Here is a 26,920-nt window from a genome sequence, read left to right as displayed (position 1 = left end):
AATTTCAAACAAAAATTATTTATTTTTTATGTATAAAGCATTCCCTCATTCATGAATAATCATATATTGGATATTATTTCATATATCATTCACGGAAATCAAATTCACAGATTCATAAATATATACACAAAAATATATACTTACCAGTTCTAAATCAATATAAATAAAAATTTGATACCAAATGGTTATGCCAAAAATATATATACTAAAATGAAATCAATATTAAAAAAACTTTAAATATTAATTCCTAATAATCAAACAATCTTCTATGTTTCTTGTTGAAAATCTTTAATCCTTAATTCAATATTTTGTATTCTTTATGCGGAAGTCAAAAAATACAAATCTTAAAATTTACATGTTTGATTATTAAGGATCAGAATAAAATATATGAATTCATTAATGGTTTTTTATCTAAGGTTCTTGAATAATTATTGTGAAATTACAAACAATCAACTTTATTATAGTAGCTAGCGGTTTTATGATTCTTTTTCAATTGAAATTCTTTTATTTCTCAATGGAACCTTCTTATTAGATGAGAAGAAGTATTGATTTCATATATTGAAAACTATAATCTTCTAGTGTGTTAACATGATAGAGTCTTATTATTTCCTAATAGACCAATAATGGTATATCCTCATTTAAACTCATCATCTTATTTAGTAGTCTATTAAACTCATTTAATTTGACCACATAAATTTTTTTTATTAATGATAAATAACTAATATAATTATCTTATAATATTATTTCATATTAATCATTGAAATTTCAACAATGCTTTCATTTTGGAGGATGAAAAAAAATTCATGTGACAAAAATCAAACTTTATCATTTAATTTTATAAAAATGATAAACATATTTTAATCTCTTATAAATTATACACGGATGCATCAACTAGCTATAAAATAATTTCCGTCCCGACCTTCTTGTTAAAACATATAAAGATTATCAGAAGAATCTTTTTTTTTTTTTACTATTTTAAAGGGATATTCATCCATCTTTTTGTTTCTATAACTTTTTTATTTATTTATTAAAAGTAAGATCTAGTGCGAAAAGATAGATCGTGAACTAAAGTGCAAGCAAAGCGATTTAGGTACCTATCTTCAGTGAATAAATTTCTTCGTAGAATTAATGTGCTGTATTTCATTAATTCTCTCTTTCTCTCAATTTTTATTTTTCAGCCAAATTCATCAAAGATGAACTGATCACTAGGTAGCTCCATCTGTTCATTGAGAAAAAAATGTCAACGAAAAATAAATGGAAAACTAATGACTAACGAGATAAATGTGGACATGGCGGTCAGCGCGAAGACATTATAGTATACTGTATACATGAGGCTCATACATAGAGTACTTCGTCGCTATATTTACGTACTATATTAATTAATGCTAACTCTAACGTTTACTTTGAGTCATCCCAATGACTGCAAAAAGTGGAATCCAATCGTATTAACTTAGCTACGGGGCTATGCAAAGAAGAGGAAACCAAAAAGCTTGCGCGGAACTCACGATATGCTTGCCTTGCAAAGTTCGTCCGAAGAAATATCGACACCCTCTTCACGTTGTTGATTACTTGATTATATATAGTTAGATTGTTCTTTTATTAATTTGTTCGATATATTATGTTAAAATATAAGTAACATTGTCACTTTTTGTTAAATTATTTCAAGGATACTTATGGCTTATGCCTTATCTTTTTAATAGTGATAATTTTTTTTATGTACAATAACCACACTGAAATTTAAACATATAATCTCATGTATATTATCACAAACCTCCTACCATTAGCTAGGTCTACCCTAATGATTCTACTCAATAATGAAAGTTACTAAGTAAATAGCTTTCTTACACCGACTTGTTTAGGATTTTAGATTCACCACTGGAGCATCCCCATAACTTGTTTTTCTTTACTCCTTTGATCTATCATGCATGTAAGATTCTTGTGCCTTGATGTGATCAGTTTCTTAATAAAACTTAATTTGCTCATTGAAAAATGATTTTCCCCCCTCATCCTAATGGTTTATTTATTTATTAAATCAAAATACTTATTACAAAATATGTTCATACACAACTTATTTCTTGTATGTTAGTTGGGAAAGCTAGGTGGAGCAACGTGTTCATTTCACTTTTGTTGTTGTTTTGTCTTTTCAAAGAGATGTTTGTAAGAGAATTTAATAGGAAGAAATTGATGACAAATAATTGAACACGAGTACTATTACAAAATACTCAGTAACATTTATATATAGATTTAATGTTATGTGATAATTTTAAAAATCATGTAATTTTTTAATATTAAATTTTAACATTTCATATGTGATTATACAGTTTAAATTTAATCTTTTTATTTTTATATAAAATATTTTCTCTCATATATATATATATATATATATTCATCAAAAAATATTATAATAGCGCTCAATTGGCGCCTATAATTAATATATAGCAGATGTGAAACGTATATATGTAAATTAATTTATTATGTTGGACAAAATAATAATAGGAATCTCCAGCCAAATGAAAAAAGCAAACTATTAACACTTGTTTCAACTTTCAACTTGACCATGTGATCAGATTCAGATGTAGTAAGAATAAGTATCCTATTTTTTTGCGAATAATTGACTCCCATTCCCAACATGGTCATGAAACATTTAATTGCTTCCTTTTCTGGCAGATACGAATGCAGATAACCTCAAAATAAAAACACCCAATATAATAATCTTCACGTTTGAACTAATCTTTTCCCGCTTAGTTTAATTAATTTTGCAATATTTTTCTAAAAAAATTGTTTAACACAATTTTAATTAATTAGAGATTTGATGCAATAAATAAAAATTAATTAGAGATTTGACCTTACGATCCTTGCCCCATCTCTTTAATTTGAACAACAAATTAAAGGATATATCTTAAATTTCAAGACTACACTACACACGTCACAACTAATTCCCCTCGCTTTAATTAATTTTGGCTCCCCATTCTTCATTACTTTTTCTTCCTTTGACCACCGAATAGGTAAGAATGAAGAAATTAAAACCTTGCCATAAATATTTATATGTCACACTTGGACCTTTGACCTCAGACCAAACAATCACCTCTTTATAATTCAAAATATATAAATCTCTAAGCCGCATTCTCTTACCATTCATTTAGCACCCTCTCGTTCTTCTTGCTCCCTCTTAGTTTTCCTTTCACACACACTCTCTTCACAATAAACACGCCAAATTCTTGCATTTTTCTTCTTGCGTACATTTTTCACAAAACTAGTACTCCATTATTGGTTTCCAATTTTTTTCACATGGACGAAATTGAAGTTCCTCAATACTTCATATGCCCAATATCCCTCCAAATCATGAAGGACCCCGTTACGGCCATAACGGGCATAACATATGATCGTGAAAGCATAGAGCAATGGCTATTCACCAACAAGAACACCACATGCCCCGTGTCCAACCAACCCCTCCCTAGAGACTCTGACCTAACCCCTAACCACACCCTTCGCCGATTGATCCAAGCTTGGTGCACCCAAAACGCTTCACTTGGCATCGTTCGGATTCCGACCCCAAAATCCCCTCTCAACAAAATACAAGTCCTTAAACTCCTCAAAGACCTCAATGACCCCAAAAGCCTCTTGCAATTGGAGCTTCTTGCCGCGGAGAGCGAGAGGAACAAAAAGTGCTTGCTAGAGGCTGGTGTGCCAAGGGCCATGATCATGTTCATTGTGAATTGTTATAAAAAGGGTCAAATTCAAAAGGGTCTCGAAGAAGCTCTTAGCATATTGCAATTTGTCAAGATCCCCAGGGAGGAAGTGAGTCTCACTACCAAAAAATCAAAGAATTAGTGACTGAATTTTGTGTTGAAAATTGCTTTTTCTACCTTATCACAAATGATAAACCTTTTTTTTTTTTAAATTACACAAATTATTCCGTGGCCCAATTTATTTAGTTTTTCTTGCAGTGTGCAATTCTCCTAAAGGACAACGATCAAATACTGGATTCTCTAGCATGGCTTCTAAGCCATGACGAAATGGAAAACTCCATAGCCGTGAAATCACACGCGGTTCAAGTGCTAAAAAAAATCATCAGCAAGGACGACATGTGTCGCGTTCTCGAGAGGCTCAAACCCTCGTTCTTCGAAACAATGGTGAAGATTCTAGGACATCATGCGATAACACAACAAGGGGTGAATGCTGCACTTCACGTCTTGCTAAGAGCTTCTTCCATGACACGACACAGAATCACGATGGTGGAAGCTGGTTTGGTTCACGAACTCATTGAGATCGAACTAATGGAACCAGAAAAAAGAATCACGGAACTAACCCTAGCAATATTGTTTCATTTGTGCTCTTGCGCCAACGGAAGAGCCAAGTTTCTGAGCCACGAAGGGTCCATCGCGGTGGTGACGGAGAGAATACTGAAGGTTTCGGCATCGGTGGACGATAGGGCCGTGTTTGTTCTCTCACAGGTTTCGAAGTTTTCGGGCACGACCATGGTCTTGCAGGAGATGTTGAGAGTGGGGACTGTGGCGAAGCTTTGCATGGTGCTTCAGGCTGATCGTGCCAAGTATTTGAAGGACAAAGCGATGGAGATTCTCAAGGGGCACTCTGAGGTTTGGGCGAACTCTCCTTGCATTCCCAATACGTCTTTTGGTGGATACGTGAAATACTGATGATGGCATCTTCGTAACTTGGAGGTTTGTGTGAATTGTGTGATGCTTTTGTTGTCTTCAATACCAAGAAGAAGCACTAAGCATGTACACTTGAAAATATTTTTTGTATTGTGCTTATTTTCTTTGTTTGTGGTAGATATCATGTCACTCAAGTGTGTAATATATTTTAGGTTGTTACTTGAGTATGAATTTAAAATAAGTTATACTAGTATGTATTATATATAGTCTAATCATGAAAAGTCATGTGGATTATATAACCATGTTAGCCAATCAATTTTTTTTTTTTGCTATTTAAAGGTAAGGACCTTATAGCAAATTTTATATTTTAGTTTTTAATGTAATGTTTTATTAAAAGATCACTTTATTCCTAATATTCCTAATTTAATCTTTATTTTTTTTTAATTTTGAATGTTAGCCTTTGTAATGGCCTCCCACTTTCATTGTCTCACTCTGAATGATAGGCCTTCTACTCTACCAACGAGTTGTTGGTTTGAGTGGTGTTAAACTTAATTTTCTTAATTAAGGTTTTAGTATGAAAATCAATCATCAAAGTGATAGATATTTTGTATCAATAACATAATAACAAAAAAAAAACCTTAAACTCTCATTATCTCTCGTCGTGAGGACACATTCACCGTGCCCTCTTTTTACAAGTTCTTCTTAATGGATTTACGTATAGAGTTTTAAGCCAAAAGATAAGGTACGTGCATATTGAGAATTAGATTTTTATCTCTAAGATTTACGTGACTTAAAAACTATGTGAAATATTATATTTTACTAAATGAACCTTAGTTGAATTGATGCATTGAAAATTGTTTTTGTTATAACTTCCAAGAAAATATGACTAAGCATGCTCTTTTTTGGGTATCTAATTTATGGTTAATGGATAACAAGATTTATATATTAACCAAAAACACTAACGGAGGATAGCATTCACAATTAAGAAATTAAGGATTAAATTAGAAATATTATGAATAAAGTGGTCTTTAAATAAAACATTAAATTAAAAACTAAAATAAAAAAATAAAAATATAAAACTTATTATAAGGTCTTTAGGTTTAAATTGCAAAAAAAAAATCAAATTTTATTGACTGACGTAATTATGCAATCCCCATAATATTTCATAATTGAATTATATATATATATATATATATATATATATATATATATATATAATACACATTGGTATGATTTATTTTAAAGTCACACTGAAGTAAAGATCAAATATTAATTTTGTTCTTTCATTATATGGTTTATACAATTTTTTTTTTACCTAAATATACTTTTGATTGATTTTATCATATTTCAATTAAGTAAATTGGTTTTCATGCATCCTATAAGTAAAATCGACCCAAGTGTCACACCAAAGTTAGTTCCTTAAACAAGTTAATATTGATTTAAATAGTTGTTGTATTAGAGAAAATATTGAGACATTAAATTGTCACAACCTAGGTCCCAAGGTTTTAGGGATTAAGAAGATATAATATCCAATTAATCCATATGATTTAATCACTCAAAATGATTTCTTTTAGAGAGACAATTATTATGATAATTGAGACTAATTTAGAAATATTTTTTTTTGCTAACTTAAAAGTTTGTTTGATTGTTTGATAACTGAAAAATTCATTTTATTATTTATTTGATTTAATTAGTTTATTATTGTAAGGAGATATCTCAACATTCATTGATTTTGTATTATTTGAATTCTTGCATACAGAGATGTGAAGATGAGACTTATTTATAATAATCTAGATGTAACTACTCTAGCTATAAATAGGGAGTTTGTTATAACAAAATTAATTCAAAATCCTATAGGAAGTTATTTCCCTCAATCGTTTACATCCCCCAGCAAACTGATTGTGAGTAATTGATGAACATTCAGTTTGGGTCAAGGGCTTAGAAAAGTACTACTTGAGGGATCCTTGGTTAGAAGATCAGCAACTTGGAATTGTGAGGGTATGTGCTTGACAACTATTTCTCCATTCACAGCCTTTTCACGAACAAACCAAAGGTCCAATTCAAAATGTTTGATTTTGAATGCAAAACTGGATTAGTTGTTATCATTACTGCACCTTGATTATCACACCACAGTAAAGGAGGCTTCGTTTGGATGACATGCAATTCAGTAAGAAGGGACTTTATCCATTTAATTTCGGCAACTAGAGCTGCTAAACTTCTGAATTCTGCTTGAGTGCTAGACCGAGAAACTGAATGCTGCTTCTTCGTAGGCCAAGAAACAAGATTATTTCCCAGATAAACACAAAATCCTGAGGTGGACCTCATATTGGAGGAGTCGCAAGCCTAATCAGAATCACTATAGCCAGTGATGAAAAGATTCTGTGAAGGATAAAATACTAAACCATGATCAATAGTACCATTTAGATATCGTAGAACACGTTTTGTGGCTTTCCAATGACTTTCAAGTGGGCTATGCATAAACTGACATAATTTATTGAATGCATAAGCTATGTCTGGACGTGTTATGGTGGCATACTGCAATGCTCCAACCACAGATTTGTATAAAGTTGGATCAGAAAAAGAATCAGTAACATCCATTTGCAGTTTCGAACCAGGGGCTAGAGGAGTCTTTATGGGTTTAGCATTATGCATGTTGACTTTGGATAAGAGATTAGTTATGTATTTGGATTGAGAGAGGAGAAGAGCACCAGTAGTAGTGTGTTTGGCTTCAATGCCTAAGAAAAAACGTAAGGTAGCAAGGTCTTTGAAAGGATACAAAGAGTGGAGTTTGGAAATCACAGATTGGATTGCAGAGTTTGAGCTGCCTGTTATTATGATATCATCAACATATACCAGAATGTATGTGATGAATTTGGGTGTAGCATGCACAAAAAGAGATGTATCACACCTAGCTGGCTTAAAACCAAAGGAAATTAGACTGGATGCAAGCTTGGAAAATCAAGCTCTTGGTGCCTGCTTGAGCCCATAGAGAGATTTCTTCAATTTACAGACAAGATGAGGATTAGCATAAATGAAGCCCTTTGATTGCTACATATATACTTCCTCTTGAATGGAACCATTTAGGAAAGCGTTGTTAATGTCCACCTATCATATATTCCATTTTCTGGTGACAACAATGCTTAAGACTGTTCGAATGGTTGCTGGTTTGATAACGGGACTGAATGTCTCATTATAATCAAGGCCCGATCGTTGAGAATACCCCTGAGCTACCAATCTAGCTTTATGTTTGGCTACAGAGCCATCAAAATTGTAGTTCAGCCGATATATCCATTTAGAACCAATAGCCTTCCTATGAGGAGGCAAAGGGACGAGATCCTATGTTTTATTCCATGTGAGAGCCATGTCTTCTTCCTTCATTGCAGCTAACCATTGAGGATCTTGCATGGCATCCTTGGTACATCGGGGAGTGATCTCTGTCAATAAAGCTTTGAGTTTAAAGACACCAGATTTAGCTCGAGTAGTCATGGGATGAACATTGTTGTAGGAGTAGGATGAGGAGGTTGTTTAGGGGCTGAGTTGACAGGGTCATGAATTGTAGGATTAATATTTGGTGGTAATGGGTCATGAATAGGAGATGAAGTAGGAATAGGATTAGTTAAGGGAGTTGTGAGTTCAGTTGGTGTTTGATTTGGACAAATGGTAGTATTGATGACAGTGTACTCTTTTCCAGAATTAGTTATACATTTATAGCCTTTGTATTTGGTGTTGCAACCAAGGAATATGCAAGGGGTGGATCGAAAATCAAGTTTGGTTTTGGTGTAGGGTCGTAAATAGGGGTCGCAAAGACACCCAAACGGTTTGAAAATGGAGTAGTCAGGGGTTTTGTGAAAAAGAACCTCAAAGGAAGACTTGTACTTAATCATCGAAGAGGGTATGCGATTGATGATGAAGGTGGCAGTGCTAAATGCTTCTACCCAGAATTTTGAAGGAAGGGAGGAAGCAGCTAGCAAGGTGAGACCTGTTTCAGTCAAATGTCGATGTTTCCTTTCCAGGGCACCATTCTGCTCATGTGTATGAGGACAAGAGATGCAGTGTTGTATTCCATGATCTGCAAGGTACTTAGTTAACACAAGGTACTCCTTGGCACCATCAGTTTGCAGAGCCTTGATCTTTGTATTAAGTTGTAACTCTACCATTGTTTTGAATTGAATGAAAATTGATGGAACTTTTGACCTGTTTTGTAAAAAATAAAGCCAAGTGAATTTACTATAAGCATCCATAAACAGAATATAGTATCTGTAGCCTTCTTTTGAAGGTGTGGGAGAGGAACCACATATATCAGTGTAAATCAAAGCAAGGGGATAGTGATAAAAAGAATCAGAAACAGGAAACAGTAATTTGTGTGATTTGCCAAGACAACATGCTTGGCAAATAGATTTATTTTTCTCAGAACATGGAATGCGACAAAGATTCAAGACATGTTTGACAATTTTATTTGAACAATGACCTTGCCTTCTATGCCAGGTATCAAAATTATTAGCATGAACAGTAGAATTATAGGCAGACATAGGAAATTTTGATCTTGGAGAAATAAGCTTCAGATCTTCAAAGACATAAAGTTTATCCTTAAGATGGCCTTTGAGAAGAACCTGCTGAGTTTCCTAATATTTAACCACACACTTGTTAGAATGAAATTCAAAGAAAACACCATTTTCCTTTGCAAATTCGGAAACACTGATAAGATTTTTGGTTATATCAGGGACATATAACAGATTTTGTAGGGTAAAATGATCACCTCCATTGTAAAAGGATGAATGTCCAACATGAGAAATGGTTAGACCAATACCATCTCCCACGTGCACATGATCACCTCCATTGTATTCATTTTTTATCATGAGATTGCCAAGATCATGTGTTAGGTGGTGGGTAGCACCGGTGTCCGGATACCAAGAATCATCCATGTGATTTGTAGAAGCCGCAAGCATAGCCTGAACAAAGTGGTTGTTGGAGTCATCATTCTAGCTTAGGGTCGCAGATAAGGTTGGTTCAGTGAGATTTTCATCAAAATGATACCAGCAGTGAAACGTAGAATGACTAACATAGCCACAAAGTTGACATTGGAGTTTTGGACCACGACCTTGTGTGGAAGAAATAAAATTATGTCAGCCATCGCGTCCTCTACCATGATTGCCTAATCTGTCTGGACCACGGCCACGAGGAGTGTTATGAAACCCTCTTCGTGACTGATTTTGACTATGTACAATATGTGCTTGAATAGGGGTGGTGTCCCTTTGTTTGTGACGCTCCAATCTTTCTTCCTGGTGCATGAGAGAGGCTTCAATTTGAGGAACAGTGAAAGGTTCGGATCTAGTGAGACACAAAGTGATGAGCCCATCGTACTCATCAGGAAGTCCATCAATGATTGCATCAATATGTTCTTCATCTGTCAAGGGAGAATAGATTGCGCCAAGGGTTTCAACAATTTGCTTGATTTGGACCAAATATTCATTGATTGATCCCTGTTTCTTGATGTTCCGAAGTTGAATGCGAAGTTTCTTGATTCACGCTTTCATTTTATGAAGAAAAATAGGTTTTCAGAATGGCCCAAATTTCATGCAACCAGATGCAACCAACAACGCGAATGCAAAATTGATTGTCCATCGATTCCAAAGGCCAAGATTTAAGAAGGTTATCCTACTGTTTGAAATTTTCATATGCAAGATTGACGAAACCTTTCGCCTCATCTTCTTTGGTGAGAAACTTCGAGGGAATCGCGTGACCCCCAGTGATATGTTGTTTCAAGTGATATCCTTTAATTGTTGATTTAGCAAGTTGCATCCAGGCGAGGAAGTTATCTTTCATGAGCTTGCTGGAAATTGCTAAAGAGAAGGTTTGAGGAATAAAGATTGTGAAAGCGGAAGCCATGGATTCAGATCGATTGGCTTAATCCGATACCATGTAAGGAGATATCTCAACATTCATTGATTTTGTATTATTTGAATTCTTGCATATAGAGAGTTTGTTATAACAGAATTAATTCAAAATCTTATAGGGAGTTATTTCCCTCTATTGTTTACAATTATCAAATAGGATTATCAATATTTTTTATTAAAATTGGACACGTATACATTTTTATTAAATTCTACATAAAAAAGGAAACAAAGGAAGAAGCTATAATGCAAAATTGAAAGAGTGAATCAAATGTTATTTTTGTGATCAAGAATCTAAACTTTGATACTGATAAAGATTTAGGCCATGATTTATTTCCGCCAATTATCCGTTACGTGATAAAAATAAAAATAAAACAGAACAACCACAACACAAGCGTACAAAAGAGGAGGCTAGTAATTTATACCATATCAAATCAAACATATATCCAATAACTTATTGCCTGGGAAGCAATGCAAAATAAATTATATTTTAATCACCAAATTAATTACATAGTGAAAAAAAATTATATACCAAAAATCTTGGAACCAATATATCCAAATCAAAGAATAAATATATACAGCACCTCAAAACTTGATGCATACTCAGATCAACATTTTCAAAATATACTGGTCCAAGAGTGAGTCTCATCTCATTTGTAGGAACTACACTGCACAACAATGCCAACCTTTGAATAATATACGCAGAAAAGAAAAATGAAAATGGAAGGCATACATGTATTTGTTATGTTTTTCTATCCTTAGTATGAAGAAGGCCATAACTCCTTAGAGCAACATAAACATGAATTGCTTATCATTCTCACCTTTGAATCCATAGCATTATCGCAAGCAAAGAAGTGCAAGAAAAAATATCCATTGCCTCACCAATTCTTACACACCAGGACACCACATAGTGTTTCAAGAAATTAAGTCCATCACCAATAAACATTTTATGAACAACATCCACACATCTTAATTGTTGGGTGAGCAGTTCAACCCCCACCGTGAATATGCACAAATAACATGAGTGTTTAATTTGGGGGTTTTATTTTTAGGTCTTGGATCGACAATTGATAAGGGAAACAAAAACATTAAGTAGAACAAAATCATTAGGGGTTTGAAAAAAACATAGATGGGATGAAATAAATTTATCAAAGGGATTTGCATGGAAAACATAAGTCCTTGAGATTATTTTTAAAAGATCTGATTCAAACTTTATAAACCTTATTTAATATATATATTCATGGTAATTAATCAGAAATAATGACTAATTAATATAATTAAAAAGGTAAGAATTATAATTAAAACATCACATTGTCCTAATAAACATCCCATTGTTTCTTAATGTTGGCTACAACAGGCAAATTAGTTACGATAATTTAGCTAGTTAATATTTTTTGCTATGAACACCAATATGGTCAAATGAGAATTCTTATGTGGAGTGATTACTATTAAGATATTTCGAAAAAATCGAAGTCAGAATACCCAATGATTTCTAAACTTATAGACTTTCGATATCAAAATATGCAGTTTCTTGTTCTCTTCAATTAGCAATTATGCGCTTTACTACTTTCTAGTGTTGCATACCAAGATTATTCATATATCACCTTAGGACTCTCACTAAAAATCATTTCAGGACAATAAAAATAAACTTAAGAATACATGATAAATTACAATATAACTGTTTTGCAACAATAAATCGTATGATGCTAGTAGGATGTCATCAACATACAATACAAAAATAATAAATTTACTTCCATTGAACTTTTAATATATGCAATCATCAACCAAATTTACCTCAACACCATAAGAATTAATCTTGATGAATTTTGTAATACCATAGATGAGAGACTTATTTAAAAGCATAAATAGATTTCTTTAGTTTGCATACCATAGACTTTAGATCATCTTAAACAAGGTTTTCTGATTGCACTGTATAAATTGTTTTATTAATGTTTCCATTTAGAAACATAATCTTTACATCCATCTATGCAAAAAATTATCAAAATGATCTACAGTGTGATTATAGTCCTAAGAAAGTCTTTCTAAGAAATCAGAGAGAAAGTCTTTTTGTGATCAATGTCTTCCTTCTTGTAAAACTTTTGGCGACAAAACAAACTTTATATATTTCAATATTACCCATTGAATCCCTTTTGACTATAGATATTTATCTATAACTTATAAGTTTCACACTTTCAAGCAATTTAATGATATCCCAAATGTCATTTTCAACCATCGATTTTATTACATCATTTATGACATCAATCCACTTGAGAGTTAGAGCATAACATGACTTGAATAAAGTCAATTAGACCTTCTCAGTCAACCTAATGTCATATTCATGTTCTTAAAGGAATATGATATTATCATATCAAATTACATTTTTTATTTCTTTAGTGGATCTTCTTAATGACATTTCTTGAAGTTATTGAGTTTGAAATTTAGGTGGTGCTTGAGAGGGAATCTTAGTGTTGTCTTGTCTTTTTAATAATATTAGGAGTAACATCATTATTTAATTACCATATCCATTTCTTGAACAATGTTAAGTACAAAGACTTATCTATTGTCAATAACAGGTTATTCTTTAAAGACAACTCTTTATGTTTCATTCCCTTCCAAACTCAATTTCCTTAAGGAGTCTTGCATTCCAGTCTTAAACATGATCTTAAAGTGAGATTGTAAAACTTATACATGTGAAAGCTTTAAATGTAACAAAAAAAAATTGTAACTAATTATCTTTAAGTCCAATTTAACTTCATGCAGCCTATAAGACATTGCTTCGGTTGGACATCCCTAAATGTGCAAATGCTTAATGTTAGGATTTCCTTGGCTCACACCTATAGGGTATTGACTACTTTAATTAGTATTCTTTAATGTCTTTTCCCTAAAGAGACTTTAGTAGAGAAGAATTAAACTTCTTACCATATCTGTACAAGTCTAGTTTCATCATTCTGCAACTTTGTTCATACTAAGTTTGCCTAACATTACATGCTGTAAAACAATTTCACAATTATTGAAGAAAAACACATAGGAGACTTCAAATGTTGTATCTTATGTCATATCTATCATAGTATTTCCCACGGTCATATTTGACAACCTTATTTATTTTTTTCTTTTTCCAAGTTGAAGTTCAACTTCAACTTTGAAAGACTAAATGTTTAGAGGCCAAAACTTCTCATAATTTAAATAAAGAGGAATCATCTATGAACATAATAAAATACATTTGTTCATTCTAGGAATCCATAAGGAATAGAACACAAATATATGTATGTATTAGTTCTAAGACATCTTTAGTTCTTTCAGCACTTTAATTCCTTTTTGTTTGTTTATTTTCCCTTTATATACTCAATATAAACTAAGGTCCAACCAATATAAAGGATCCAAAATTTCCTATAACTCAAGCACCCAAATTCTCTATTAAGAGATATGACTTAAGCGTTTATGTTATAAAGTAATGAAATTCTCATTTAATTTTAAGTTTTGTACCACCCAAAATTATTTGCAATAAGAACACTCAAATATCCATAAAAGAACTTATAACTTGCAACCTTTGAATCACAAAAGAGACTAACTTTATTATTTCTAATTGAACAAGAATAACTTAATTTGTCAAAACTAGAAATAAAATTTGGTTTAATAAACAACTCAATATATGTCTCAACCAAATTCAAATGAAATTGAGTCTTTTAAAGGAACATAAAAGTTCTTATAGCTTCAACTGCAACGTTATGTCATCGCCTACATAAATGAATCTTTCATGATCACTTGGCAGATGACTCCATAGATAGCATCGTATAGACATGCTTATGTAAGTAGTAGAACCAACATCTACTCACTAACATCTTTCGGTACAAAACTAAATTAACTTTAAAACAAACAAAAATGAGAAGTTTACCATTTTTTCACATACTAAATAGTGTAAATGAGACTTCCTTTTTTTTTATATGCCTTATCCTACAAAATCAACAAGGAAATTCATTATCTTGTTCTCTTGTTTCTTCTCTAGACAAAAAATTATGCAATATCCTCAACTCTCAACTAACTCCTTTCAAACTCTAAATTTTAAACATGCAGCTTTGAGATTCAAATAATATGAGTATTTTAAACTGTAGTAGTAGCAACAACAACAATTAAAGAAGAGAAAATAAACATACAATGCAAAAATAATCTTTATGGTAAATTTCAAGACCCAAATAAGATACCTAGTGCACCATGAATCCTCAATCTTTAGATTGAAAAAGACTAACTGCAAGTGGTACTCTTAACGCATTGATCAAACATTAGTGATAAGTCATATCAAACAAATGTTGTCTTTGAACACTCTATTACTCACATGAAAAACTTATATGATGATTACTCTGATCAAATAATGATTGTCTTTAAATATTTCATTATTCACAAGGAAAATCAAACTTTATAATCGCCACATATTTACTATCGCAAGCATGTAATTATTCTGCCAAATTGTGTTTTCCTTTGGGTCAAGCACATTGACGATAGATTAATTATGTCAAATAATAGCCTTTTTTTGGACGACTATTATTCACATGAAAACACCTTATAATTGTCACACATTTATCATCACAGGTACAAAAATTATTTGGCCAAATTGCGTCTTCCTTTGGGCCGAACACAATTCACATAAATAATTTTATATAAAAATCTATATAATTTTAATCAAATCAATTTTCACAATAAGAATTACTTTGACTATATATTGTGTCAATCAATTTAATTAAAAAAATCACTAGATATGCAAATAAATGTGAAGGATTTGCTAAATTAACTTCAAATCAAACAAGAGCAAGCGATTTGTCTTTCTTTACACGCCATGCCGCGAGTAATTTCTTCATCTTTATTTTGTTTCTTTTGCTAAGAGCACCTTAGTTTTCTTTTTCTTTTTTTATTATGAGAGATCAAGCTTAAATGAACACTTTCATATTTGTCTTTCTGTCGTCTCTATTCCTCTTGCACACAATGAGATATAAGTTCATTAATGAATCATTTGTCCTTATGAATGTTAGAGCTCACTTTGAATTGAATTGCCCAAATTGTGAGATCAAAACTAAATGCACGAGCAGGTCTTCACGAAACTCTAGCTTAAGTGCTTTCAGTTTTTCATTATGTACTCCCTTATATAACTCTTGCTTTTTTTAACCAAAAAATAAATAAAAAAACAAAAACTACATGCGCAAAAAACTTCCTCAATTATATATATCAGAAGCGATATGAATCGTAGCCATGAAGACAAGTCGTTCACAAAACCAAATAATGATGCCAAAAAAAACAAAATACACACAATTTAAATCAAATATCAAATATGGCAATATTTGAATTTACCGACAATTAATGTGTTGTTTTGGAAAAAAAAATTGGGTTCATATAACTAAAACAATTCAGGTATAATTAAAATCAAATAACTTTAAATCCTAATAACATAAGAGTGATGGTAGCTTTGAGGGGATTCTTATAAAATACCAATAACCATCGAAAACACATTATATTAGATTATTAAGAAGAGTTTTAGGAATACCTGAATCCATGATGATTAATCAAACAAACGTAATGGTATCTAAATCCATAAATTATTTCTTATTTATGTACTCTTTTTAAGATTTGTTATTGAATGTATAGAGAAACGGATAACCAGTTATCGAACTCGATTAATTTGATCACATAAAATAAAACTCACTAATAATTAATATAATTATATTATAATATTAACGATATTGGAATAGAAAATTCCAACTAGTATTAAGAAATTTCTCTCATTTTTTACCATATTTGTCTTCATGCACGACTTTCAATCCTACGGTAAACTTTCAACAACATGCATATAATCTTGGTGGTGTCTATCGTGTGAAGTAGCTCAAAACGGCTCCACTGGTGAGGCAGTATTTTTTTACCTGCTATATCATGTTGGTTACCGGGAATTAAAAAAAAAAGTTAAAATATAGTTGATTAAAATAATATTTAATTAATGATGAATAAGATAATAATTTGCAGAAGTTGGGTGATTTTTTTCATCAGTTTTTCTTTTAGTGTTTTTTTTCTATTATTAAATTTGATTCAAACAATTGAGTTCTCCTTTGATTTTGAATTAAAGATACGGTTGCAATAAATTCTTCTAGAAAGTAGAAAGGATAGTATTAACTGGGTTATTTGGTTAGTAATTGTTTTTAACAAAAATCTATTTTTACAAGAGGCATAATTTATTTCAAAGTCACAAGAAATAGAATCAACAAAAGTGAGATTGAAACACAATTTGGAAAGTTCTCCAAGAAACACAACACATCAATCATCTTTGATATGCAGCGCCATCAAAGCCCATGGTATGTTCATGTAGTGCAGATCTGGAAACTGAGGGAGGAATCGTAGGTGCAAATCGATCTGGAAGCGAAGGGAGATTGGCGATGCAGACCTGGAAAACCACCCGAAAAGGAGAAAAGAGCGTAACATAAACATCATTTTTTTTTTCAGATCTGAGATTCGCTCCTCCCTGTGTGCCTCCGCTCCTCACCGGCAACCACCACCACGCTCATGACCTCTACAGTGCTCAGTGTTGCCCTCGCACAATCCATTGCTTACTCCTCTCCAATCTTCAACAACCGCAGCATGGACTTTTCTTTTATTTGTTCTGCTTTTGTATTATTTTATTTGTTGGGTTCTGGTTAGGTTGTTGTTTTGTTGATTAATCTTATGGAGTTGTTTGATTTTTTGTTGTTATTATTTCTTGAATCTCAATTGCTTCCAATTTAGAATGAAGAAAAGAAATTACCAGCAGAGTAAGGATTAACTGATGAAATTAGAAGAAAAAAAAGAATTTTTCTATTATCAGAAAAAAAATTCAAATGAGATAAAAAAACGGTTAAATAAGTCTCCCTTTTCAGAGAATAAACCTGATACCTGAAAAACAAATCTCATTTTTAATGAACAAGTCTATATTATAAATAAAAAGATATTGTTTAAAGTTTTTATTATTATTTTCTTTCGGTAAGTAATATGTTTGTTATTACAGGTTGGTCATTTTGACTTTCTCACCGGTAGTGTAACTTTCTAAGATACTTCACTCTATCTGTCACCTAATTTTGGGTGTTGAATAGTTTCATACATGCTTTGAAATTGAATTAGAATAGAAATCACTACCAAAAGAATTAGAAAAGAAATGGACTTCGGGCTCAATATTTCCTTTTATTCATTATAAAAAAAATATTTCCTTTTATTTTTGCAACTACAGCTAGAAAAAAAAAGGAAATGGGGATCAAACCGGCAGTCTAACGGTCTGTCGTCACTGATTTTAATTGGTCAAAGTTCAATAATTTCATTGCCGTCAACGTCCTCTCTCTTATTAATAATCACTTTAAATGGAGTAACTTTTTTATAAAACATATTTAAAATTTTTTTAGAATGACCTAAAATTATGTACTTCTTGCTAACCAACGCGGCTAGCACTGGAGCCCCGAATTCAATTTCAGGGCCGACAAAAGAAAATTAAAATTTAATATAAATAAATAAATTTTTGCATGAATAAAATATAAAATTATTTAAATTTTTATGAATAAAAAATATATACTGTTATCTAATACTTAAATATACTTTTCAACAAATATTTATAAAGAAAAAGAAAAGAAAAGAAAAAAAATAAAGAAAAATTAAAAGTTTTTCCATTTAAATTCTTCATAAATGAAACATAAAAATTAAATTTTGGTAGAAATTTGGTTTAATTTGTCTTGTTTTTTTTTTCTCTTATTAATACTTATTTTAAAAAGTTATCTAACATGACCCTATATATATATATATATATATATATATATATATATATATATATATATATTAGGCTTCAAGAAATTCCATCTATAAACCTGCAACTTTGATATCTAATAATCTTTGACCCCTGGCCTAGTGAATTATGAGGTGTTTGTTTCGTTTCAGTCCCAAAAATGGACTAAATAAAAAATGAGAAATTAGCATACATCTTTGTATATTTTCATTTAATCACAGAGTAGTATGTATGATAAAATTTTTAATATAAATAATAATTGCTTTCTTTTAAAAAAAATGATAATAATTATCTTAAAATCCATATAAAGAATTATATCTAATTAATTGATAGTGTAAAAAAATTTAAACTAACAATACATGCCTATTAACTCTTAAAATATTGCTAAAACTTACTAGAAAACCCAATCAAACTGATTGAAAAAAGATGAAGAACTAATATTGAATAATTGGTTTCAATGATTTGTTTTTTTTTTTTTTTATCTTTTATGATTTTTATTTCAATAAAAATACTTTGTAATTAGATAAAGGTTAAATGTCAAGTTACAAAAAGCCGTGTGTGAGAATTACGTATAAACTATTATCATTTAGCCTATTATCATTAATTATTTATCATAAATAAATATATAATAATTTTTAGTAATTTAAAATTTTATCAAACAAATAATTTATAATTTATGTTAGTTTGTTATTTAATATTTGTTATAATATTAAGATATACATTTAATTATCATCAAGTTGTTTGCCATTTAACTTTGGTTAAATCAATAAATATTTCTGATAAAAAATAAAAAAATCTTAAATATAAATTCTCTCACCAATTCAATAACTAGTCCTGTTTTTAAAACGTTGTTTTTTCTCTACAAAATTTGAGTAATAGATACTTTTCCTTCTTACTAGAGGATCATACCTACGATCATTTTCTTACCTACGCATCAGTTAGCTTGTTAAAACTTTCATATCTCCTTAGAAATGGGATGGCTAACGAATGAGAACGTCTATCTCAATTCCATGGGCCCACCCCTACTCTAGGTTATCTCAATTTCCCATCACATACTTCCTCATATTGTAAGATTTCAGTACATAATATGTTACATCATCGAAGGTGATGGAATGTGGTTGAAAGGAAAAAACCATTCCTCTCCTTTCCATCTGGATGAAGACCTAGCAAAAGTGCTTCCACCATCCTGCTAATTGCTTTGAGATTTCTCTAATTTAACAGGTTGATGTTGTATAATTACTGCCTATCATTTTGTGATATTATTAGTACACATAGTAGGCTCTCTCATTTGGTTACAAAACATTTTTTAAGGTGAAGAAACTCATGGATCAAGTAAGTGTGAGTAAGGATGTGAGCAATATTATCCATCATCGTATATCCAATTAGTGCCCCAACACCTATCCAATACCACTTTGATTGGTTGAAGAACATGCGAGAGATTTCAGAACTTGAACTCCTAGTGTGTAGTTGAGTTAGGTGGAACCTTCAATAAGAAAATATATTAGCATGACTTATTCCTTGCCTTAACCTCGTATCCAACATACTGAACTAAGGTTTTAAGTAAATAACATCGTAATTCTACTTGGTAGTATAGAATTTTCAACCTCAAATGCTTGCTGTAAAATAATTTGTCCTAATTATTTATAGATTTGTTGAATTAAACATCATTTCATGTCAAGATTTTGTGAATATTTAGTTATCTGTCTTCATTTCTTACTGCAGGATAAACACTTACCTTCCCACTCTTTAGTTTTTAATATACAGGTATCATGCAGGGGATATCATTTTGAACTCACAAAGGTAATTAACTTAAGACGATATTGTCCAAATATCATATTATTTCTTTAATCATATAAAATCACAGTAGATTTGTATTTGTATGGTTGTATGTAGAAATATGGAGAACGAAATAAATTAAAGGAATCTGCTGTTCTTGCACGTCTCAAAAGAAAAAATGTGATACGGGGAAAAAAATGTGAATTCATCTAGTAGTTCAAAACAATTGAAACAGTTATCTCTTGAATAAAGATTAAGAAATAACATACCACTTTCAAAAATTCCTTTGAACACTGAATCAGCTCAGACAAATACTCAATTAAATGACTTCTATACTCAACCAAGTTCTCACTAAATTCTGACCTAAAGAAAAAGAAACAAAGCTATCTTGATTTCCATGGTGTAAATCTAATGAACAAGTTTGAAAGCACTACTAAAGAACCGCCTTAGAATGATTAGCGGTAACATTTTTGTAATAAATAGGAACACAACGACGACATTTGTATATAACCATCTTTGAATAGTGCATAAATGTTTAAGCGATGACAAACTTGTAAATTTTTGCTTTTGTACAAAGACGGTTTTTTCCCAAAACCCGTCTTTGTTTTGTTATTGATTTCAGCATACATTCATTCACTCGCAACATCCTTCACTAACCCGAGAACAATGTCTCTGTGCCCTAGCAGTCTCCCGTGAATCTTATCATCGCCCAGTCTGTCAACCCCAGGCTGCTCCGTCGTCTCCTGTGTCGCCCCACCATCGTGACATCCTTAGTGAAGCTCACCCCCAATTTAGGGTTCAGAATTAAAGAAAATTGTAGGTTGGATTAATTATTTTACTAATTCATGCATTGCTCATGCTTTGTGAATTTCCATGTTACATGGCCTTCATAATTCATATAAACGTCGTCAAGTTGTCGAGACTAAAAATAAATGAATCATGTATGTTGACATGCATAAGGAAATTATTTTATTAATTATTTTAGTCACCTAGTGGCCATAGAAGCTTTTAGACTATATTCTAACTGCTTTAGCTTGCAGCAATGTATATCCTATCTTGTAGCAGTTTGTGATTTAAGTTTGTTTTATGTAATGACCGATTGAGGTGGGTAGGAAGTAGGATGATACTGCATTAAGTTGTATTTCACTTTGAGATGTTTGTTCATGCCCGTGATGAGCCAATTAGTTAGAAGATGATAAGTCCATGAGGTTGTGCGGTGTTTTCTTAGGGAAGATTGATTTAATGATCAGTTTAGGTCTCCAGTACAATATTTGTTTTCGAGGATGAGAGTGGGGAGCCAGTGAGATCATAAGTTAAAAATCATTGTATCTGACCATGATTAGCCCAATAAATTTAAATAAAAAAAACAAGAAATCACATTATTAGAATGGAAATCTTTGACTTTATGTCTAAGGATGGATGTTTTTATGAAAGGGAAAAAAAGGGCTACCTTGTGCCTTTATTGCTATGCTGCATGCTTGGTTGTTATTTTGTTAATATATTATGGTTGAGGTTGTTAGATGGATCCTTTCTAAGATCAATATGCTTGTTTCCTATCATTGTAACTTTTAGGTTGCATTTAGAAGTCAAGGTTTGTGGTTTTTACAATTATGATCATTTTCTTTATGATGATAATTGTAAAAAGGTTTGACTTTAGAAAATAATGAGTCCTGATACGTTAATCATTTTTAGGACTGTATATTAGGCTACCACATGCTAGTTTGTTGATAAAAAATAAAAAGAAATTAAATGCTAGTTGACGAGTTCATAGCAATGCATTTGATTGTTACAGAAACCACAATTTAGCAAAAATAAAGATAAGAGTTCAAGTAGATGTTGGATTCATAATTTTTAATTTCAAGTTTAAGTCAAAGAAAAGGTCAAATAGCTAGAATTTCAAATTCAAACACAAGACCACTTCAATCAAACAAGGGTAGGGAGAGAAGAGAGTGCTAACTTCATTGCTACTATAACAAACCAAATTATGAAACTGTTCAAGAAAGACATAAGGGTGTATGTATAATTTGTAATGCAAATACATTAGATGGATTGGCAAAAGAAAATAAAAATCATATGGCATGCGGTTTGAAGAAAATGTTGCACTGCTCATATCAGACAACTTAGCCATAATGGAATGTTTAAAGTACTATCAACTCAGTAATCCAATTTGAAGAAATTGGATGCTAAGTATATGACACTCATGTAAAAGCAAAAATAATAGTATAGTTTAAAAGGAAAAAAAATAAATTAATACTTTCTCTTTACCATGTTTTCATTGTCTACAAGACCTACTAGAGTAAAAGGTTATCAATGAAGAAACAAGAGTTCTTGCTTACTGTTTTCTAAACGCTTATTCATTATTGTGTCAGAAATAAAAATGTTGACAATATTTTGTTTTTTCAAACAAGAGCAAAATTTTAACTAGTTCATTAGAGCTAACACTAGCTTGATTTGATTGTTGTTCTAACATGATCTGAATTCGAAATTGGATATCAGTAAGTAAAGGCTATTTTGATTTGGATACACATCAATGATGCTCCAAAAGCCACACACATGTAGTTTTTGAATGTATTTGTTGATTTTAATATTGCTTTATACTTTTTAAATTTCACCAAAATAATGTGTTCAAACATACCTACAAATTTGTCGTTGATCTTATGGAACATGATTGATTCTCGTGTGTTTGTTTCTAATCTACGCTCAGTGAGAAACATGATGTGCAAGCAATTTATCCTATACATGATTTACTTAATAAGATATAGTGGACAAGGTCTAAATATCTAAGGTGTGCAATAGTGAACATTTATGCTATATTTGTTTTTAATGTATATACTAGTTGCAGTACTATTGCATAATATGGGATTGGAATTTAGTTTTATAAATTTAGTTGAGCTTTTGCTGGTATTGTTTTACACAGCATTTTCCCTCATTAGCCAAAAAAGAGACCAGGTTACATTAATCAATACTCCCTTGCAAAGTGAATCATCCCCCAAAGAGACTAGGTTAGGGTGTCGAAATTGCAAAATTGGGTTACCAATGAAAATCACTAACTCTTTTTTATTATACTCTCAGTTCCTAGATAGTAGCTAGTCCTGTAGCAATTCATGACAAAACAGTTAGAAAACAAACTTAAAATTTATCATAGTACCATTTGGTTAGTTTGAACGAACACAGACATGGAAAAACAATTTGTGGACAAGATCTTAAAATACACTACTACCTCAAATAAATGAAACTAATTATATAACAATAGAAATTACTGAACAATATTTGTCTCACTATGAAAGAAACCTACTCTTTAATACAACCAATGGAAAGGAAGAGAACACATGCTAGCACATTACACTCAAGACTGGATATTTATGAACACAACTAAGAAGTATGAACTTTCAATTGGATTATTTTTTAACCGTGCAACTACTTTTTACATTGTCAAACTATAGGACCCTTTAGAAGAGTAAGAAGGTAAGAAACTGCACTGGGATGGTCGTAGAGTTGTTTGCATAAGCTTGTATTTCAACCAGATTGGTGTTGAAGTAATTAACGGATATTGCAAATCAATGGCTTCCTTTGAAATTCTAGAGTCACTCCCTAAGCCAGTGATTAATGTGATACCAACCTTGAGAATCAACCGCTTTTTCCTATAAGAGATCATAAAAAACCTTAAGCTAAAGAGCAAACGTGACTATAACCAATGGTTATTAGTCAATGCAGAAAGGGATGAATGTGGATTAACTCTGCACTATATCCACTTTTAAAAAATTTCTTATGGAAGTTATAGATCAATACATGAATAGTGTTTTATTGTAATTTTGGTAAAAGTATTTATATGCCTTCTGTGTTAGGAAAATATAGGCCCCCAAGTTGTTTGTAAAAGTTTCAACTAACATTTTTCAAAAGCTACTTGCCTCTTGTGTTGTTTAAATACAATGCAATGGTAAAAAAATTCAAATAGGTTTAAACAAACACGCGTCATGGTTGAAACAAACAATTAATCCCCAATTAGATGTTTAATGTTCTTAGCATTCTTCAGTTACAATCAACACAACACATGGAAGAGCTAAACTTAGGTCTTCGAAATTTGTCATTTATGCAAGCTAGAAAAAAGCATTAACTGTTGACTTCCCTTGATTTCAATTTAACAAAACCCATATTAAAAAACAAGACATAACATTTGTTCAGCATGAGTGCCAAGCATATATAAAAGCTTAAGCAACATATGAAATGGGTTTAAAGATTGCATAGTTTACTTAAAAAAGAAATTACAAAAAAAAAAATCAAACAAAATGCTACGGAAGAATTTATAGCATCTTTCCATTTCTGCAGTGAATACCTGGGAAATGATCAAATTCAATAAACATGTTTCCTTTAGCAACAACTCTTTTAATTCCAAGAGACCATTGTAGGTAGCATAATATTAACGATTTTGTCGATGTTTTCCCTTTACATAGGCAAAACCAAAAGACATGCATTAGAATTACAAGTTAAGTGAGAACTAGCATGACTATGATTTGATAAACAATAAAAAATATTAGACTCCCGCTAACTTAACTTTCCCTCTTTTCTTAATAATAAACTCTTTTTCATCAAAACAATTCATGAACCTGGATTTGTGCATACAGTTGTGAGAGTTGATATTCATACCTTCACACAAATTAAGAAACATCTAACAAATTACGAAACATTCTTATCGAACGAAACATATCATGCATGCATGACATTCTTTTCCTCTCTTCCATGCACCAAATGGTCCAAATGTACAGTAATTTTGGGTTGAAGTTATTCATATTACATATTCTACTTCATCGCATAAGAATGGAATAGAAATTTTCTATCAAATTTGCTATCCAATTTAAGCCTTATCAGTCTCTCCCTGTGCTGTAATCAAACCGTCCCCAACCCCTAACTCCTTTTATAGTCTTATGCCCAAGAAGATATAACAAATACCATATTCAAGGAAACACACCCACACATTTTAAACCACAAATTATAAGAACCTTGGTGGCAGTGGGTGATATAATTGAAGCAAGGAAAAACATGTGAACAAAGTTAGGAGAATGGTTCCTACACCTCAGTGCAACATATTTATTGACGAACCTTATTTCTTGCATGCCCCTCTGTAGCATCCTTCAAAGTGATCAAGATCTTCATCTTCACATCACTACAATTAGATTCCCCAAGGATAGAGATAATAATGTCGGTAAGGTCTCTTATAGAAATCCAATCCTTGTTAATGGAATTGTCTCTTACTAGATCATAAATTTAGTTAAGTGATTCTCACAACAGTAAGTCTGAATTGGATAATAGGCTTTCTTCGATAGACCTTATTTGAAACCGGTAATTTACTTCTCTCCACTCTTGTATGGACTCTCATAATCGAACATTTTATGTCAAGCCAGTATCTTCAACAACCTCTTTTGTTTCTGGGTCAGCCCTGTTTCCATCATCAAACCAAGCTTCAATGGCAGATCTCTCACATGTAGTACTACTGCAAAGTCTGACAGCATCTACCATAATAGCTTCAGTTATGGGACAAATGAAAAAAATTAAGTGGTTGTATATATGTTTCCCTTTAATCGTATATGTGTATCACCCACATATTTGAAATTAGAAAAGAAACATTTGTAACTAATGACATACAAAATATTTAAAAATTACCAACAATAGAAAAAAAATATAAAAATTTGAATTAATACAATTTTTTAATAAATACAAACAATATGGCATACATTCAACATTGTTGGCTTAAGCATACACGGCTAGGGCAATTTTTCTTTGAATGACCTGCGATGCAATAGAAGAAACATCACTTTGGTTGACTTGGTTCTCAGATATCCATTTCAGTGTAGATATGAGTAGAGACTTGACAACCCTTAGTACTTCTTTTCTTGCCTAGGTCGAGGGAGATCATTGGCTCGTGATATGGAGGCCAATAGGCTTTGTTGCGCAATTCTCAAAACAATCCTCTGTATACATTGGAGACACTTTCCAACGTATACACGAGATGTATATAGTTTCTGTACTCATGATGAGCATGCTTACAAGCAGCAACAACATGAGAACAAGGCATGTGAAACTTCTAGAATTTGCCACAGTCATACCACCTTTCATCTAGCCTGACCGTGAAATCTTCCCGCTGGCTGATCCTCTCTCGGGTTTATTGTTTCTTGGGCCAAAAACCGTGTGTCGCGTTGATATAACTCAAGAACATTATGAGTGTTTGCCTTTCTAAGTGCATCTTTGATGGCCTTGTTTAGTACTTTGGTATAAACTTGACCATATGCAAGCATTACTGCGGCTTCTCTCCCTCTTTTGTTGAACAATGCATTACACCTTACATATGTGGATTTTACTAGCACACCTATTGACAGATTTCTTAAGTACAAAATTAACTAACTCAACAAGATTAATGATCATGTGCCCTAATCATTGGCCACCATCTTATGCGAGAGTCCATTTTTCTCGCAGAATCTCGTTGAGCCAATTAGTTGCTCAGTTAGCATTTGCTTCCTCCCTTAGCATGTTGTAGTAATAATTGAATGTAGCCTCCGTCTTTACATATGTTGAGTAGTTATAAACATATAATTTTATTATTGTGAATAATACAAAATAAAGTAATATTTAATATGAAAAGAAAGAAGTTTAGCACTCATCCATATTGATAATTAATTTTATGATGGGGTTGTTCTTGTACCTCCTCATGTAATTATGTGCAATGTGTCGAATACAAAACACATACATAGAATTCTGTGTCGTCCACCTACTATCACGTCTTGAGTAGACACTTTTGATTGACTCTTGTCTGTTTGAAATTAAGCACAGACCATGTGTGGGGTGACATGACTTTTTAGATTTCAGAG

At 31.8% G+C, this 26,920-nt stretch overlaps 1 protein-coding gene across 1 annotated transcript; it reads left to right on the top strand.

Annotated features, from left to right (window-relative positions):
* The first annotated feature begins 3,009 nt into the window (after nucleotides 1-3,009).
* On the top strand, nucleotides 3,010-5,127 carry LOC100798446 (E3 ubiquitin-protein ligase PUB24). Its single transcript, XM_014768409.3, has 2 exons — nucleotides 3,010-3,798; nucleotides 3,948-5,127. The coding sequence occupies exons 1-2, from the start codon at nucleotides 3,289-3,291 to the stop codon at nucleotides 4,656-4,658; spliced, it is 1,221 nt and encodes a 406-aa protein (XP_014623895.2). The 5' UTR covers nucleotides 3,010-3,288; the 3' UTR covers nucleotides 4,659-5,127.
* Nucleotides 5,128-26,920: the final 21,793 nt, after the last annotated feature.

The sequence above is a fragment of the Glycine max genome, chromosome 2 (genome assembly GCF_000004515.6).
Source record: "Glycine max cultivar Williams 82 chromosome 2, Glycine_max_v4.0, whole genome shotgun sequence".
In the NCBI taxonomy this organism is placed as follows: Eukaryota; Viridiplantae; Streptophyta; class Magnoliopsida; order Fabales; family Fabaceae; genus Glycine; species Glycine max.
The sequence above is the reverse complement of the archived record's forward strand: the minus strand, read 5'-3'. Positions and strand labels throughout refer to the sequence as shown.

Bases quoted from the DNA above. Each gene is read 5' to 3' on its own strand.
- LOC100798446 (XM_014768409.3), top strand. From the start codon at position 3,289: ATGGACGAAATTGAAGTTCCTCAATACTTCATATGCCCAATATCCCTC. The intron at 3,799-3,947 runs GTGAGTCTCACT...TTTTTCTTGCAG, and splicing joins TCAAGATCCCCAGGGAGGAA to TGTGCAATTCTCCTAAAGGA.